This window comes from Tachysurus fulvidraco, chromosome 4 (assembly GCF_022655615.1).
Source record: "Tachysurus fulvidraco isolate hzauxx_2018 chromosome 4, HZAU_PFXX_2.0, whole genome shotgun sequence".
Classification (NCBI taxonomy): Eukaryota; Metazoa; Chordata; class Actinopteri; order Siluriformes; family Bagridae; genus Tachysurus; species Tachysurus fulvidraco.
The window spans coordinates 10,663,728-10,683,724 of record NC_062521.1 but is presented as its reverse complement, the minus strand read 5'-3'; the positions used below and the strand labels follow the sequence as shown (position 1 = coordinate 10,683,724).

At 37.3% G+C, this 19,997-nt stretch overlaps 1 protein-coding gene across 3 annotated transcripts in view; it reads right to left on the bottom strand.

Annotated features, from left to right (window-relative positions):
* The window catches only part of epas1b (endothelial PAS domain protein 1b), a 33,033-nt gene extending 18,897 nt beyond the window's left edge, over positions 1 to 14,136 (bottom strand). The window contains exons 1-2 of one of the 3 annotated variants that reach the window (XM_027150239.2): positions 13,648 to 14,136; positions 1,794 to 1,984 (exon numbers count right to left, since the gene is read on the bottom strand). In XM_027150239.2, the coding sequence (XP_027006040.1) occupies positions 1,794 to 1,984; positions 13,648 to 13,673 (217 nt within the window). In that variant the 5' untranslated portion in view covers positions 13,674 to 14,136. Of the gene's footprint in view, positions 1 to 1,793; positions 1,985 to 12,108; positions 12,126 to 13,647 lie in introns of those variants that run through there. The other 2 variants (XM_027150238.2, XM_047812079.1) reach the window with 2 other exon arrangements.
* Between the last annotated feature and the right edge of the window lie 5,861 nt (positions 14,137 to 19,997).

Sequence of the window (19,997 nt, the reverse complement as noted above, 5' to 3'; positions counted from 1 at the left end):
TATCACTGTTTCCATCAGCTACCTTTGTAGTAGTTAAATAAGCCAAGAAGGAAGGAAGAGATGAACCGCAGGGCGAGTGGAAAACATGGATGCTGTTTTCATCATTTCTTCAAAAATGTTTCCATCTGTTTCCATGGTCCTTAATCACTTATTATCTGACCAACCTTTCCACTGCAGCTAAATGCAAACAAAGTCTGGAGTATCGTTCCAATATTCGTATCCGATATATAATTGATATTTCTACACAGAAAATGAGAATCTATGATATTTAAAGGCAGCCGGATGTAAACCACAGAAATATAATTCCGTGCGTACGGTGTCTATAAATAAAATTTGTTTTCTGATAATCTGACAGCATACAGTATTCAATCCTTTTTCTGACAGATAATAATCTAGTTTCGAGTGGGAGTTAACCGTTAGTGTTGATAGCTTGGATTTTGCACTGTAAAGAATTCTCTAAGCTCCGAGTACAGACTTCCAGACATATGGGCTCCACCCAAACTGGTCTGACAGACATTATCAAATAGAGATTCACGTGAGTAAACACCTTGCTAATTGTACCTAATGTATCATTTTAACAACTCATGAGTGACACATGTGCGTTGGTGTGTGTCTCTTGCGCTCATGTAAGAGGTGTTTCACTAGCACCCTCATTGAGGGTACGGTGCTACAAGGTTAGAGGGGGCAGGTGGCGCCAGGGCAGGCCCATGTTTTGGCTGGACTGGAACTCTGAGAAAGCAGCAGTCATGCTCCGATCTGCCTCTCTGCGCACAGAACACATGATCTGATAACGTTATCTATGTACCATCTTACAATCACGGGGTTGCCGTTTTACCTACAGTACATCTCCTAAAGCTCACGGTCTTTCCATTTTTAATCATGTGTATGTTTACTTTTAGTTCACCATATAAAAAAATGTAAAAAACGATTTATCTAATAAACCAAACAACAAACCATCCAAACAAATAAATAAAAAGTAATAAAACAATGTATCAGCAAATACCTAAGAAAAATTTATCACTCTGCTCCCACTCACTGCAATACTGACAGGATGGAATGGATTTAACCGGATGGAATAAAAAAAAAAACCTGAAGAAGTTCCTTTATCTGGCTTCCGGAGATTCTAATTTTAAATTTAAGACAATGCAAGCAATACAGACGCACACACACATACACACACACACACACACACACACACACACACACACACACACATACACACACACACACACACACACACACACACACACACACACACATCCTCCATTGTTCAAGAAACTTCCAGAAAGGCTGTTTTTTTTTTCTTTGATATCAAAGCACTATACACATACAGTAAATACACCATTTAGGTAAAGGAAAAGCATCCAATGTAATTTGAGAACATTTTGTCAACAGCCTCCAATGACTTATTACATGGCAATGTCAATAAATTCTTTGCTCTTATTCACCCAATGAACCCAATAAGCCTACAGCTAATAACCTGTGATACAATCATAGCTTCGCATAAAATCAGCTCCTCTTTTCTGTAATGTAACTGCAACATTAATACACCCTGGCAGCAAAAGAACCAGTTTCCTAATATACTGTAACAGGTTTGTGTTTATACCTGGGGCATGCATCTGGATCATGGCATGCAATACATTTTTAACACTTTACTTTATCTCTTCACTTCATAATAACATATGAGAGATGTTCGAGTGTATGTACTGTGCCTGGGAGATGCGTGTGTGTGTGTGTGTGTGTGTGTGTGTGTGTGTGTGTGTGTGTGAGTAACGTATGTTGGAATAGAGCACCTGATGTGAAGAGCTTGCATGTCCGCAGGAAGCTGATGGCCAGCCTCATGATGGAGGCCTTGTCCAGATGCGAGCTGATGCTGTGAGGCAAAGGTAGCTGGTGCGCCAGCTCATAGAACACCTCCGTCTCCTTACTGCGTCTGCTGCGAGCCGCATCACGGGATTTCTCCTTCCGCCGCTCTGAAGTGCTCCTACAAAGAGAAGGCAGAGGGAGTGAGGCCTAGTGTGTAGGAATACAGCTTTCTGAATTTGGTCCAAAACATTTAATTAAACTGACAGGACAATTACATTCGTACTCGTAAATATGTTTGTTTTAGTTTAACTACAGTTAATGAATACTGCTGCTGGGAGAAAACAGGCAATTAAAATGAACACAGGCTTCCATGAGGTCACCAATGACTTATATGTTCTAGCCCCACTTACACTGGAAGGAAAGAAAAATGGCGAGGAAATTAAATCTAAAAATCTTTCAATTGTCTCACATGACAGTGTCACTTGATATAACAAGAAATCAACACACACTGGTTCCAGCTTGCTACTGATATGAACCATAAACAGAGAGTTACTGAAAATCTGAGCCCTGATTTTGGTAGACATCAGTGCCTGAGCTCATTAATGCTATAATACCTCACAATCATAATACAAAAAAGTAGTGGAACATCTTAGAAAAACAGAGATTTAAAAGTAACGAGAGAAAAGTGTGATGTTCAGATTTTGCCCATACTTTTACTGTGCAAGTAAGTTGGTCACATATTGACCAGAGGTTGCTAAATCAAAATCGTAATGCATCATAAAAGTATTATTCAGTAGTTTTGTAAAATATTGATTCTGTGTCACACGAATCAAAATCCTATCCGATTCAATGTCAAATATTGAATTTTTGCATGGAATTTTAATCGCGTTGTATCATGCACAAGCGATTATTATTTTATTTCTTGAATATATACATTTTTTTTTGGGTGGTTGGGTGTTAGATATTTACTTTTTAGCATCGCAGGTCCTGTTTTAGTGGACGCTGCATGTGACATTACATGTATTCACGGTTTTCATTATTGAAAACCTTATACATTATTGCAGTTTCGATAAAATATTGTCTGTTCACTTGAATTTGACATGTCAGTGTAGTATTAAGTACTCAAACGTACCTTAAGTCACCTTAATACATGACCGATTTAGAAAAGGTCCTTTTAAGAGTACTGTGCATAAAAATAGACAGAGGGTAGTGAGACGTCAGTGTGATGCTAAGGATAACGGCATAAGCCCAGGGTTCAAAACTCTTCCTGTCTCATATATTTCCTCTTCAAAAACCAGGTCAAGGTCCACAGCCTGAGGTTTCTTGTGAACATCTAGATCTCCGTAGCCAGGTCACAGACATAACACCAGAATCCTATAACCATAGATTTTCCTATTGATAGAGAGTTTCAGAAACATGTGGACACTGAAAGTCAGATCAGTCCCAACGTACATTTACAGCATTTTGGAGACGCCCTTATCCAGACGGCTAACATTTTATCTTATTTTATATTTACATTAACCTTGCGATTAGCCACCACTGCCCAATTCTCATTCAGCTTATCCCTACACCCCAGAAAGCGAGACCAAGCCGCATGTACGGCACATGGTGAACATATACAAATACTGTACAGACAGAAGAAAAGGCACAGAGATATATTTTGATTTGTATACTTTCTCCCAAAAAAGTAATAATTGCACTACAAATACCTCAGCCAAGTCTCACAGCCTGAAACATGAACCCAGCTGTGAACAGCAAAATAAACATATAACCCATCTTTTTTTTTTTTTAAAAAGGGCTAAAAAGAACCGGACACAAAAGAAGGCCATCGTTTTAGCTATAATCCTGGGTTGGATTCTAGTAGGACATATTGCGGATAAACAAATGCTGCACATATTTAGAATGTATCTGTCACACTCCCACAGATTGAAAACAGTCATTAGCACAGAAATGCTTCTCTGTTTCAGTTCTGAACATACAGTCAGCCATTGTACAGTGGGGTTAAAGTGCCTGAGCACAACAGTGTAAACGCTTCTGATTTTGCAACCTTTTCCAATTGAACACGATTTTCATCACAAACTTGATATTTCTGCAAACAAACTGAGTGAAATGTAGAAATATGTACATGAATTTCAGAGTTACTTAGCATTTGGTTTGTCCCCCTCTTTTGTTTTAATGACAGCGTGAGCTTGAGCTGCCGTCGAGTCAGAACCGTGTGCAAAACCTTTTTAGATCTAAACACATGCTTCGATAGAAAAGATTAGACAGGAGGAAAATCTGAGCTTTTGTACAAAACAGTTAACACGTTCGATATCACAACAGCTAGAAATAATGCAGAATCTTAAATATGTACTATTTACTTTCTTTGTTTCAAATATTTAAAAAAATATATTTAAAAAAATGATTGGGTATTTCTAATTTTAAATAGAAAAAAAAAAAGAATCCAGATTTTCAATGAGGTCTCACACTTTAGAACCCCACTGTACAGTATAATTCCCTGTATAAAGTGAAAAAGATTGATTGTCTTGTTACAATGGCACGTGTCGAGGGGTTCTAAAGGGGCATGTGTCAAATATTAGGCAGCACGTGAACGGTTAGTTCTTAAACTTGATGTGTTGGAAGCAGGTAAAATGGGCAAGTGCAAGAATCCGAGTAGCTTTAATCAGAGCCAAATTGTGATGACTGGGTCCGAGTATCTCCAAAACAGGTCGGTATCTTACAAAACTGGTCCAAGGAATGGCTGCTCACAGGAACAGCAGTGCCCATCTCGTCTGCTCCGATCCCAAAGAGCTATTGCAATACATATTGCTGAAAATTGTCTTGGCTTTGACAGACTGGTGTCAGACGCAAACACATAAAGCATCACATCTTGCTGTGTATGGAGCTGCGCACCCGCATACTAGTCATAGTGCTCGTAGGTCTTGTGGAGTCTGTCTCGGCAGCTCAGAGCTGTTTTGGCAACACAAAAGGGACAACACAATATTAGGCAGGTGGTTTTAATGTTATGTCTGTTTAATGTTGGCGTACACTATGTAAGCAGATGTGTAGGGGCACACACACACACACACACACACACACACACACACACACACACACACACACACACACACACACACACACACACACACACACACAGCAGCAGCGCTAGACTTTTCACTCACAAAAACACAAGAATCACCTGTTCCCAGGAACAACCACTATTTTGCTTTGATTTGCAGTGCAACAACATTAATGAAAACAGAAACACTTCTAAGATAAAAACTGTGTTTATGTTAAAGAATCAGCAGGCTAGTGCGTGTGATCGTGGTATGGCTTTATAAGTTACATCAAATTGGCTCCCCAGGATCACTTCATGCAAGCTAGGAGAATTCACTGTGAATGGACCGAAAGTCTACAACAGCACGCTATGCACGCACACACACACACACACACACGCACACACACACACACACACACGCACGCACGCACACACACACACACACGCACGCACGCACACACACGCACGCGCACACACGCACACGCGTGCACACATTTACACCTACAGACAAATTAGAATAGTAAATCTAACTTCTTGCATGGTTTTACGAGGTGGTAGTTTTTAGGAAACCCACATGAACATGAGAACCTGTAAAATCCCAGTGTTGTCAATGGTGTCAATGCTCCTGTCTGTACCACTGCACCAATGTGGCAGAAATTGGCTTGATGTCTGAGTACCATTTGTTTTTTGCAATGATAGGTTGGCACGATGTCCCAGTCATACAACAGAGTCCAATGTTATAAGAGACATGTACCAAAAGACCTCGAATTCCAGACGCCTGCTTTTCTTTGCCTGCCCTCAGTACAAAAGCCCGAGAAGAGGACAACGTCAGGTCCAACATTTGCATCACCAGCCAACATAATATGACCAGCATATTTTACTCAACAGAAGAAGTTTAATGACAGAGCAGAGGTTAAGAGTAGCAACATGAAAAACAGGCCCGGAGTAATTCATACCACAAGTGTTAGGTAAGTGAGATGTCTTTAGACGTTTTTCCCCATAATGACTTCTCATCACTCAACTTCCATTGTCTCCTGTGGTATGACACAAACTGGTTTTATGAGAAGAATGACTCCAGAAATGATGCTGGCCTTATTCCATCTCCCACAAGACCAGACACGGTCACCTGACTCAGCCAGCTAGAGCTTAACTGGAACTGAATCATGGGAAACGGAGCCCCACTGAGACTGCTTTACAGGAGGAGGACACGTTGCATCATAATTTAGAATAAAACAGTCATTACTTGCTGGGACGTTTTACAGAAAAAAAAAATCACAATGTTTGGAGTAGAATAATAAATAATTAAAAAAAAATTTTTTTTAACTTTAGTGTACTCTTTAGGTCCAATTTTAATTGTATTTTCCATTAAAATTTTTCAGGCTGTTAGAATGCTACGCAATAAGTACATTGCAAATTAATGTTACGCAATACATACATAGGTCTTCAAAGGCGGTTACTTATTCAGGAAACACTTCAACTACAGTAGCACTTCTTGCCCTATCTTTTGCATTTATATTTAAAAATAAAAAAAACCCTTTGAAATGTTTTCATTATAACTTGAACAATGTTTTAAACTCATGGTATCTTAAGTATATAACTAGCATTAATGTATTCAATGATAGAGATATAAGCACTTCTGTACGTCGCTCTGGATAATGGCGTCTGCCAAATGCTGTAAATGTAAATTGCATTTTAAGATACTTTTCCTAACAGCAAAGCATGTTAAGTACTTTATGCCCCCCCCCCCCAATTATCTACTGTATGTGCAGCATTACAAATCGAACTAAAGTGTTAAGTGTTAAGTGATGTTTACATTTTCCAGCCCTATGGAATTAAAAAGGTAATGCAACATCTTTTCTAATGCACCGGTGACACTTTATTACTAGAATGTCACTTCAGAAATATGCATTACATGCTTGTTATGACGAGCAATCACCTACTCATGTGACACACGATTACCCTTAACCTGAAATGTCAGCCGGTCCTAATTAATCTTTAAACAAGCGGTCTGATTATAACGCATTATCTCCTTCGCGTGAGACGTTAGTATTAGTATATTCTATGCTCTTTATCAACAGACTCTCTTTCTCTAAGGAAACTTAATATTAATAACCCTTTCTTATGACCATGCAGCAAAATGAGTGGCAATGAGCCAAAACAGAGTCTCTCATGATAATCCCTGCATTTGTCTAATCTAAGCAAGCCTAGAAGCACATTAAACTCAAACGTTGCTCTGGCCTCTATTAGGAATGTGCTGACATAGCGCTGACTATTCATAATTCGCAAAATTATCACAATAGTGTATTTTAAAAAATTCCTACACGATCCCCTGTACCGGTTTTAATTGCTCAGTATTTTTGCCTTAAACAAGCCCTAGAAGCATTTGGGATTTGTAGAAAAGGCTTTTTTTATTTTTTATACTTTCTCATTCCTTTAATAACTACTGCCAACATTTTTGCCGTTAAACCATGCTTATTCCCAATTCTGGTACAGGAAAAATAACTTTTCTATCATAACCAAACCACACAATGTTACTTTATTCATACTTCTTCATGGCTCTTACATATACTCAGCTAATAATAAGAAACTGACTAAATATATGCAAAGTAAAATTTTGCATGTATGTATATGGATGTGTTTGTAGGTATGTAGATAGTGTAGACTTTTCAGGGCATATTTATACTGATCTGTGTCATCTTTGTAAGTTTCATATCTGATAACCAAGTCAATTTTTCTACTTGCGGTGTACATGCGCATCCGCGTTACTCCTGTACTGAGAAAGTTTTTTTTAAACAACGCACGTTTTTTTTTTAAAGCCTAAATTGTTCACCGCTGAAACGAAGACAACGTATAAGGGAATGAGAATCTGAATATGGGCTAAAGGTGTAAATCTAACTGCTAGAGACAAGGTATCTCAGAGGACTACTTTTTAAAAAATATACAGTTAACTGTTGCGAACTCTCATGACCTAAAATGTTGCTTGAGGTAATAGATCACGGCAGGCGAAAGTATCCAGACTTTACACCACAAGCAGTAAATGACTCATTTAAACACTGTTCAGACTCCTTTAGTGCAACCTTTATCCTATATTACGTAATGTTTATCAGAACACAGAAGTACTCAGAGAATTGCTGCATACGGTTAAAGAGAAAGCTCATCACTCAGAACCGAGTGACCGTAACGTATCAGGGTTTACACATCACAGAAGAGAACAAAAGTAGTCATTTGTTTTTGCCTTTTTTTTTAAATTCTGTCATTCAAAGCACCCCTTTTGCACATGAATAACAAGTTTTAGAGTGCAGGAAAATTCGTACATTCAGCTCATTAGATAAAGGGCGAATGAGAGCTTTTGCATTCTCTGCGGTTAGAAGAGTGGAAGCGTATCTGTGAAGCACATCAGATACCTGAGGGACAGAACACATGAGCAGATGCCTGGTACGATAACGGAGACTAAGAGTTGTCTTTCTACAGCAGCCTTTTCTACACTGATAAGTATCACTGCACTGGCCATCGATCTTAAAAAACGCTCTTAAATGAGGCACTGAGGGAGGCATAAATCTGGGAACTGGTGTCAAATCCACTTTTCAGCAGGGTCATGATGTGTTACTGAACAATCTCATCAATACTACACTGTTGTGTGGCTGGTTGTTAAATTGTAACCTACACTCAACGTTAGTAAGTGATCTTTATTAACTAAAATCTAAATGAATATAATATAAATTCATCTTTATTTGATCTGTACTTCTATCATTTTCTGCATGACAGATATTAGTTAAGCAGTTTATTATAATCAGATTTATTTGCCACTTGAACCATTTCGAAGACACTGAGCTTTGTTGTACCAGATTGAACTATATCAACATGTCATAATGCAATGCAAGCTATGTTGGTTTGACGAACGCAGATGAAACTGATATTAAGGGCAAGACAAACTGCCTAAGTGACCATTCTGCATTGGGTGTTTCATGACAAAACACACACAACCTCATGTACTGTACTGTCATTGTACTGTAGGTCATTTTCTTAACTACAAAGCTGCCTAAATTAAGCCCCGTGTCCCCTCTGCCATGCTAGTCATGCTAATGCTGGCCGAAGCTCTCCTGGAACTCTGAGTTGACCTTTGATCTACGGAAGATCAACAAATAGCTTCTGTGTTTGTAATTGTCATACAGTATTTGCCCTGATGGACATATATGTGCTCCTGCAGTAAATACATAAACCAATAAAAAAAATATTTGATATTTGAAATATTTGACTGATTTGAAAATACAGCAACAATCTTATTGAGGAGTCAATAATAGTCCAAATCGTCCAGTTTTCTCGCCCGCATTTCAGTTTCCGTTCTTGTCATGTCAGTGTCAATGAATCGATAAGATATTTAGTGTAACTCTGAAACTGCTCAATAACAATCTCTCCCTAGTATAGGCATGTCATGAAACCTCTACCTGAACCATGTCTTATGAAACTAAACCAGTCACGGCAACATTCTATTTTCAACCCTGTGCAATGCACTAATGGTGCATGACTAGAGAAAAGGTTGCCTTCAAAATGACCCATGCCCAGTGCATACCATGCATGCTGTTCCATACTCGGGAAGAACAATATGTAAATTACACTACGATGGACAAATGATCTCTTTTTTGATCATGTGTAAGTTCTAGCAGCCTAGAATATAGCTCATACTGTAACACACTGTCCAAAACTCTACAGTGCTTTCGGTGCATATCTAGATGTCTGGATGCGTCTCTAGAACAATTCAGGTAATGTCAGGTGAACATTTCAAAAACTAAGTAACGTTAAAAGAGTTACACGCAGTCTCCTTATCTTTAGTGAAACCAATTCTTTCACTCTTGCTGCAGGCTTTCCAAACGGTGTCTGTGGGACAATTGTTGCTCATATCAAGCAGAAGTTTCAGGATCGATAAAGAACCATCAACCAACATTTTTTTAATGAGACACAATGTGTTTGGTCTTTCATGCCTGCAACATTTTTCAAAATACAATGTACTTCATATCGTTTGAACTGCGACCGCATTTGACTTTACAGTCAACTTCATGCATTTGCACAGACAAAATCAAACCACACCTAAAAAAAGCATCCTCATGAATGTGTTGCAAGATTATTAACCTATGTACCCCCTTGGGCTCTCTCCCTCTCTCTCTCTCTCTCTCTCTCTCTCTCTCTCTCTCTCTCTGTTTTTTTTTTTAATCAAAATGTCACCGGAGATCTTGCAAGCCCTTGGTTAGCCTCAGGTAAAGCTAAAAAAAAAAAAATCACAGCAGCCATCTGCTCCTCTGCCATACAACTATTTTCATAATAAGCAGCACCAGGCTTTGGGTTTTACAGCAGCCAGAGAAGAAGAAACCAGGAAAGGGCACAGAGTACAAGTCTTCCTCATTGATACTGCCGTCAAGTGTGACAGAGGTGGGTCATTCTTAACTTTTCATTCTTAACTGTATGCAAAGCATTCAGGCTCTAATTAACTACAAAACAATGAACAAACCTGAAATTCCTTGACCTTGTTCACTTATAAGGAGTTTTTCTGTAAATTTGGCCTGAACCCCTTCTAATCTCTGATCCCCTGGAACACTTTGTTCCCTCAGACTGCAAAACAAATCAACATTGGCGCAACCTCTCACTCACGAGAAGGGAGCTCTTAAGACAAACGGTGCGCACAACACTGTGGACATTAAACGACCCTACTACTACTACTATATAAAGTATGAAGCAAAAAACGTTGTTAGCTGCAATTAAAAGAAAGTCGGAGACTGGCTGACAGGAAAAGACCGTGACGCATGCTTCTTAAGCAGAAGAAAGTTCTGATCAAGGCCAACCGATATACCAAATGATCAGGTGAAGGCTGAAAAAAGACGTCAAAAAAAAAAAAAAATTAGAGCATAATCTTTTGAACTAAGAGCTTTGTATGTGCCCCTGCTGTTAGCCTAGGGTGGGGATATAGAGGCCTAGATTCACATTCTCTCCAGAGATCCCGTCACAATAAACTGCACATTTTTGTAGCGTCGGACACCTGGGAGAGAATTCTCTGCTCTCAGCAATCATCTCAATCTCCTCTAGAACCTTGGCCCACATGAGACCAATACAATATCAATGACAGTCCATTAGATCATTTTCTAAATGGTGCTCAGATGACAAGATGGCAAGCATGGACACGACTCCTCACAACTTCATATCGCTGTCCTGTTACATTAGCTGACTCTACCATTAACACTTAGTCAGTAGAAAGTGTCCTCTAATTACCTGTAAAACCTGATAGACAGAACAGAAGGCATCTGTTCTCAGCAAAGAGCTTTAAGTTGGGCATCTCTGTCTGAGGACTGAGAGACTCTGAGGTGGCAGGGACAGAGCTTGGATAGAGCACTGGCAGAGCTGGCACTGAGAGCCCTGGGAAGCAAGCCAGCATTTGCCCTTTGGCCAGAGGGATTTGAGAGCTCAGTTTAACAGAGATGAGTACTGAGAAGTCTCTCGCCTCCTCTGCATCTCAATATCTGACAGAGAAATGAAGACAGTGTCACTTAACTGTCACATGCTGCTGTCTAACTCGAATCCTAAATCTGAATAATATAATTTAGCATAGTATAATTTTATATGAGATAGTGTCCTGTGTGATGCAAGAACAAAATTCTTATATTTTAACTGTTATCTGTGTTTAAATAGGGATCATGCATCCAGATTTCCTTGAAGGTTCTTCAATAAATCTTTGAACATTTAGTCTTTTCATTTTGGAAACTCTCTGGGTCCTGCTTAGAAACTAAAACAAATCAAGATTTAAAACTAAGACAAAACAAGCAACTGCCTTCAACTCATATGGGCAGAATAAAAAGTTTAGTATTTTAGCCATTTCAAAGATTACATTATTACGCAATCTGACAGGCATTACTGTTACCAGATTATGTAGAAAAAATAACATTAGAAGGATATGAAGTTCCACAAGCTCTCTCACTCTCTGTCTCTGTCTCTCTCTCTCATATATATATATATATATATATATATATATATATATATATATATATATATATATATATATATATTATACACACATTATACAGTATATATATATATATATATATATATATATATATATATATATATATATATATATACACATATACGTGTGTGTGTGTGTATATATATATAGTATTATTCGAATTACTGTATTCTACTGAAAGTAAACCACAGCTCAGAGATGGAATTCCCTAAATGATTTAACAACAAATAAATTACACAATCCATTACACCATACCTACATATTTTGAGGTCCATTATGGCGTACACGTTTGTTGCAAAAGCTTACTCGCTCCAGTTCGGCCTTCGTCCCTTAAGGAAATGCTTGACGGTTTTTGCATTCCCATCTGAATTACAATATCCTGATACTAAAGATACATGCTCTTCATTTGAGTGGTATACTGATGTTTGTGTTCAGTTTCCCTCTGATTGATCTGATAAAGGCACACAGAATATGCAGGGAACTACCAGTCACGAGACTGGAGCAGACTTTTAGGCGCTTTGTCCAAGTACACACACACACAAACATAATGTGAAAGCCTACAACTTTCAGCATTTTCTTTAAAGGGATATTCTAAATGTTCACAACTTTAGGATAATTGCTTAGGCAAGAAGAAAACAGTCAAGAAGAGTGCTTTTCAAAAAAAACAACAAAAAAAAACAACAACTGTACGTTGTCTAAAATGTTGTCTGGGAATTTACCAACACAGATGACTTTACAATGCTTATGACAGTAATCTCACCTCCCAGTGAAGCTACACGCATCTTCTAAGGCTTTAGATTTCTCAATAAAACAGTCTGAACAATCCAATCCATTATGTGTGGCCTTTAGAGATTAATCTGTTCTCATGAAGATTTATAGGCTCCTAGACATGACAGGAACAAGGCAACATGTTCTTAGGTGTTAAATCAGCATTAAATATATATATTTAAAAAAAATGTAAAAGGCCTTAGTGTAGTGATTTTTTTTATTTATTTGAGATGTGTGTTTAATGTCATAAAATCATAGTGATTTTCAATCTTAAATTATAAAATGAATGGAAAAAGAAGAAGAAGAAGAAGAAGAAGAAGAAGAAGAAGAAGAAGAAGAGGACCTGACACTGAAAACTACTGCTTTCTAAGAATATATAAAAAAAAATTAATAAATAGAGAGGCAGTGTTTCTGTATAGTTCAATACATTCTATTATTATTATTATTTGTGTATTTAAATAACATTTATTATTAATTAATTAATGGTTATTATATATTTGTTATTTTGATATTATTTATTAATTTGTATCTATTTTTAATCACTTTTCTAAACCTTATCACTAATTGTGATATAGTTAGGGATTCACCTGGATTATTTTAACCATAATTATTCCCGGGTCAGATTACACCAACACCACAGCAATCTGAGAACTCCACACACTCCCCCCTTTTCTTTTCTTTTCTTTTCTTTTTTTTTCTGCTCGTTAATTTCTTCTCTTCAAGGACAATAATGACATAATAATGACAGATAACATGTAGGTGACAACAGTTTGGGTTTGTTTTGTCACGCAAACTAGTGAGTTTTAAAAGCTGTTCATGTCTGAAAGCGATGCATTAATGCAGCAGCAGGTGTTGTTTATTCCCTCCGCTCGTTTCTTGTGCACATGCAGTCGCTTTCTCTCAATCTATCGCACGCAACTTTTAACAAGACTTGCTAGAGCATCTGCTAAAGTGATTAGTGACACTATTCCTCTTATAGACTCTGTGATTGATAAGTCACGTGCGTTTTAGGGAAATCTGATCAACTTACCTTTTCTTGTCTTTCTCGGCTGTCATCTTTTAGAAGTTAGGTCTCACTCACTCACACGCTCGTTCCAGTAATTTCTCCGAACTTCACTCTCTCACACACACACGCACGCACGCACACACGCACAGACATACACACGCGCGCGTGCAAAAGATAGTTTGACAAGCACAATGACAAGCACTCCTGTGCGCGCGCAGGTTTAGGCTATAAAACAACCAACCCAAAAAAAAGTTACGCGGTTAAAAAGAAAGACATAAAATCCATTCCAGGTTAAAAATATGCAGGACGCGAGGCTATACAGTCTCAGAACACTGTCGAGGATCGTATAGCCTTCCAACAGTGGATCACAGGTAAAAATCCGAGGCACTGAAATGACAAGGTCGCGCTTTTTAAAAAAGTCTGAAGAACTTTGTACCTCTTCAGCGTACACACTCATACACACTCGTACACACTCGCAAACACTCATACACACTCGCACTCGTAACGCTGCACTCAGCTGGTCGGCTGCCAGCAGCGAGATTAATCCGCGCATTCTGATTGGTCAGTTTGCTCCCTAAAACACGCCCACCGCGTCATGCCCACAATATTCTGATTAGCCTTTAGCACCAAACAGTTCAAAACTCTGGTGACAAAACTAAATGTACACTTCCTAAGATGTCTGTCAAAAAAATCAAAGTTAATTTATACAACAGTTTTTTGTTTTGTTTTGTTTTGTTTTTACTACATTAAAATAATTGAATTTGTATTAAAATTCAGTTATATTTTATGGTAATTAAGGTTTATTATAATTGAGTTATGCTCACATGAATACCATATGTAATTTGAAATGTATTTATATATTATTAGATGTAATAGTATCTGAGGGATATAAAAACATAAAGAATAATTCATTGTTTTATTGTAATCTTCAACATTTATTAAAATAAGAATGAACAATTGAACACAGTGAACAGTTTTTGCAGGCATTTACCCAGATTCCTTGCCAAGGACGGTTTAAGCAAAGTAAATGTACATATGACATCTTTCACATTGTCCATTTTTTGTCCATTTGAACAAATCACGATAAGCCAAATAGTCGTATGTATCCGGAACTGGACCCGGATCTGGTAGAGAAGCAGCTTTTTTCTTCTCAACAGATTAAAAAGATTCCAACAAGGAACAAACATCACAGTATTTCTTTGCAAGCTGTGTTCATTTTAGGTATTTTTTTTATTGTAAACGAAATTATTTTTTTATTTGTAAATGTATTAATTATAATTCATTATTTATCTTTGTTTTTGTGTCAAAATTTGATAGCAAACATGATAGGATGCACTGACCATATTTAGACCCCGTAATGGTCAAACCTCATGCTTGTGCTAGTTGTCTTTTTACACCACAGCTGTACAATCAGGGGGTTTGGACAACTGCCTATTTTCTACTGGTTGCATCTCTGTGTTGGGGTAACTGGGTGTGCTCCATTGTGGTAACTAACAGCTGATTAGAACTGAGTATTTGTGGAACACCCCACAGCCAGATCTTAACCAGTTTTGTGATCTCTTCTCAGAGTGTGAGTTCCCTTGAGTGTAGCTGTAGCAGGAAAGCCAGTTGCTAAGTTGTTATAAACTATCCGGCCAAATTGTCACTAGCACCATCATAAAAAGAGAGAGTGTATTTGTTTAGTGGTTACAACACAGCTCTCTCATGCCCAGATGACCTCTATATGACCTCTATCTGTGCCAGTGATGGCTAAGTAGTCATAGCTCTGGATTGTAAGTTTGTGAGTTTCTATTCCAGTCTTATTATTAGGTCCTTGAACAGGTCCTTAACCCTCGTCTCCTCTGCTCAGCTGAATGAAAAATATTTCACACTATGAATGAATATAAATAGAAGAGTCTAGTGTACATTCTTTATAAATAAAATCAAATTCTGGATCCTTCATTTAAAGAAATCAGAGTAAATTCACGTGCCTATGCAGAGCCACTCAAGAAGGTCTACATTCCATCCCAATCATTACAATCTGTGTGTGAACAGCACCTGGCTGATAAACGGTTGGGTTTAGAACGGTCGCTTTTCATTTGACAGACAGTCATCTATCTGTAGTGCGTGTGTTTGTGTGTAGTTTTATCTTATTATCTCAGTGCCAAACTGATGTGTTGGAAGTAGGAAAAAAGGGCAAGTGTTAGGATCTGAGCGACTTTGACAAATGGCTAAATATTGACGACTAGACAACTAAGTCAGGTCACTGTTGACTTATTGGCTAACATACCCCACCCCTTGACAGGTGCCAATGTACTGATCTAGCCAGTGTCACCTGTCAGTCGTTTTAATGTCCTTGATGATATTTAAAATGCATGGTGGTGGCCTTCTACTGCCATAAATTTGCCTGTTCTGAAATGCTTAACAATAACATCAGCAAAAATATTAATCATCAGCATAAGATGATAACATTAAAATATACTTTTATAGAAGCTTGTGCATTTGATTTTTTTAACCTGTGTAGATAAGGCAGGACAATCAGGCTGAATGAGAAGCCTCCAATTCAACACCTTACAAAGTAATTCTGATCATTCAACTCAAGTAGTGAGGATTCTGTGACATTTCTCATGCCTCGGGATGTTTGAGACCTCTGCTGAAATGGTTACCTTTGACAAGGACACTTCTTCATGTTAGTCACAGGTATTCATTTTAAGAATTTTCCTTCTGTGTCTCCATGTTATACAACTTTTTTTTTAAATCTTCTGGTATTGTAAACCAAACCATTCACATAGACACATACACATATATTGCTAGGTAGCTAAATAGAACAATTAAGCCACATATGTGCTACATTTGGAGAGCAGCTATTCCTAAAACCCAGCAAGGAGATTTGGTTTAATTGTCTTATCAGATATTGGTGACTAAAATGTAGCTTTATTGGTGACTGGCTGATGCGCTGTCTGTTTGCAGCCATATGGTGACAATGACATTAGATGTAATCCCATTATTTTCTGATGCAGGTGTTCTATATTTCCAAAGACTGAGCATTTTGGGAAAAAATACATTAGATTAATTCTTACACAAAACTAAATTTTTCATAATCTCAACTTCTTAGCCACAGAGGAAAGGTTTTCTATATGTGCCTCAAATTAGCAGGGCCTGTTTTGCCATCTGTTTATCTAAAGTAAGAAAAAGATTTGCCTGTTACATGATTAAACCTAACTCAGTTTCAGCAGTGACAAATGTTAATATCTTACTAGGGAAATACTTGATAAAACATTTTAAAATGCAGATCTAACCAAAGATAATTGTAATAACTTGATTTACATACAAGATATATGCTTCTTTTTTTGATGTGTCTAAATTTGTGTATCTGTATTCCTCATTCTAGTCTTTACATGTGGAACAAAAACTGTAGTTTACTTTTAAGACCATCTTATTTAATAGGCTCCAAAACATACAATCCACATTCACATCTTTTGAGTACAGTACATTTGGCACAGTAAAATGCGTACAATAAACATGGCAAAGTTAAAAAGCCAGAGGAACAAAAAACATTAACAAAAGTTTTGTGACACACTGTACAGTTTCACAACACAATACAATGAAAGAAAAATGCTTACATACACATGTATGATACTTACAGTGATATAATACACATAACTTACATTAATTTGCACTGTACCTCTGTGTGTACATACATAATACGCTGTCAGACAGAGATAGATACGCAGTTTCCCAAGAGGTACTTCTTGTAGACATGGATATATGCTTATTTTGCTATTTTCTTGGTACTTGTTAATGTGTACAACAGCCCAAATGTGATTCCTATTTAGAGTCATCTTTATATATAAAACATTTATCATAACATTTTAAAATGTGTAACACCCTAGGAGAGTTGGCAAGGAAGTAGTGAGGATTCTTTTTGCAGAAGTCCAGTGAAAGCAGCAGCAAAACAATGCAAAAAGACACACAAATTGACAGGCCACCAATGAACCACATGTACATTTTATTATCTGTCAAAAAGGAGGAAGATTATGGCTAAAGCTAGTTTGGATGTTATAGTGTGGGTCTTTGCTACGGCAAAAGAAATCTTCACAAGAAGCCTCTAAATCTGGTAAAGGATGAGATTAGAGGATTTTTGTAAGTAAGAAGTTTGTAAGTAAGTAATGCTGTGCTGTAAAGACTTCTATAGTCTCTACAACCTTTTTTTGTGATTATGGTGCAAGCTCAGAATACATGGCTGATCGCTTCAATCACTCTCTTAATCAAACAACTTTTGCTTTATTTGTTTGTTTCAAAGTGGTTACTGAATAATAGGTGTAGAAACTGAATGATATTCCACAATATCAAGGGTTTCAAAATGTGATATTATGGTATTTTATGTTAAATTATGTAAAAAAATATTTTAATAAGCTATTTTTAGTTTGATGGTGTTAACCTGGTGTACAGCAGCATAATTGTAAAAATGGGGGTATAATGAATACATTATCAAGAGGAGTGGTTAGGCAATAGCCAAATATCCAATCAAATCAACCCTCATTTACTTTCAATTCCAAGTATGTGGCCAGAAAAAATTAACATTTTTATAATTATAAAATAATTAATATATATTACAAACTATGGCTTTCGATTGGTCAATTATTCATCTCTATAACCTCAGTAATATTGGTTAAAGGCAGGGTCTCCGATTTTTGAGAAATGCTTCAGAAAGCTGAGACAAGCCGTTAATAAACAAAAATTAAAACAAAAACAAAACAAACGTGTAGCCAATGTGCAGAAAGGGGCGGGGCTTGTCAATATGCGGCTGAGAGAGTGTGTTCAGTGCGCATGTGTGACATTAGCAGAAAGCGGTTTTAACATTGACATGGAGGATAAAAACAAAGAAAGAAAGCAAAAAAGGCTTACGATAAGGCAAGAAGTAGGACGTGTTAATATAGGATCAGCTTTCCAGCGCTGGAGAGAACTGAAGGAGCGGGAAGTTGGCCGCATATTCACAGATTGGAGTTTCCCGAGTCAATAACTCCTGAGCTAAACGCTGTTACTACACAAATAACACCTCTTTTCTATTGTAGTAATGTAGAGAGGCAGCTACAACAGTGTTTTGTGTAGTAACAGTGTTTAGCTCAGGAGTTATTGACTCAGGAAATTCAACTTTAATTAAGACGCCGAGGTGCTTTTTCCTTCTCGATAGGTGAGTAATGTTGGTTTTGCTTTGTTACACAGAACAAATATATGCCTTTGTCCTTTGCATGATTATGCTTGTGTGTCATTTCTGCTTGTTTGTTTATCTGCAATCGTATTGTTCTTCCCTTCATCTATGATAAAGACACATTTCTTTCCATTAGTTGCCTGGGTTACGTATGTGTGGGCGGAGCTATCAATACAGGGGTGGGACCTATTTGGGTTAGGGGTATGTTTGTTTTGGTGATTTTATATGTCGACATTGGCTTTCAAAAATCGGAGACCCTGCCTTTAAGGAATTAATTGGTTTTATTTAATGTTCAGAATTGTGTTTTGTTTGACTGTGTAATACTCTGGCTGTAATTTTACCCAACTGCCAACAAGATTTACATTCAATATCTAAGTATAAAATAATTCAGCTTGTTGTAATCAGGTAATAGTTGGGTCATGTTTAAATCATGTACAAAACAGGTTGAAAGAAACATTTTAAGCCTAATTTTAGCCCAAAGAGAGTTTGAAAATACCACTGTGTCACAGGATTTTAAAAGTCAAACGTCTAATTGCTCTACTCCATTTATGATCATAAGAGAGCAAACTGGGAAAGTTGTCCCAATTTGTCCTGAGAAAATGCACGAGTACACTGATATTAGTGTAGCTACACACTAAAAATGCACCCTCTGAACTGGACAACTGAAAAAAGCCACCAATAACGAATAATCAGCAAACTTAGACAGAGAAAAAGAAAAGGTAAAAGGAAATGGGAAGATGAACAGAAGAGGAACCTATAACCGTCATAAGCAAATGACAGTCACCCATAGACAGTTTATTGCACATGGACAGTATCTTACTCATACTCATATTCTAGTATTATATTGTTGTTTTCATGACCATGCAACAGATAAGGCCATTATTTCAGCCTCAGATGTATATATACAGGACATGTTCTACAGATAGATGTGAATAGGTACTGATCTCTCATTCACAATCCTGAGCCTTGGTTCAGTGAAGAAAATTTATTCAACTGACAATAAGACAGCCCAGTAATAATAATTAAAAAAATAAATTACATTTAATACACACATGAGACACTTGCGCTCTCAACATCATGCTCACAAACCCCAAAAAAAACAGACACACAATCTTTCCACGAACACTTTAAATGGCATGTGTTAAAGTAAAAAAAAAAAAAAACACTTCTAAAGTAAACTACA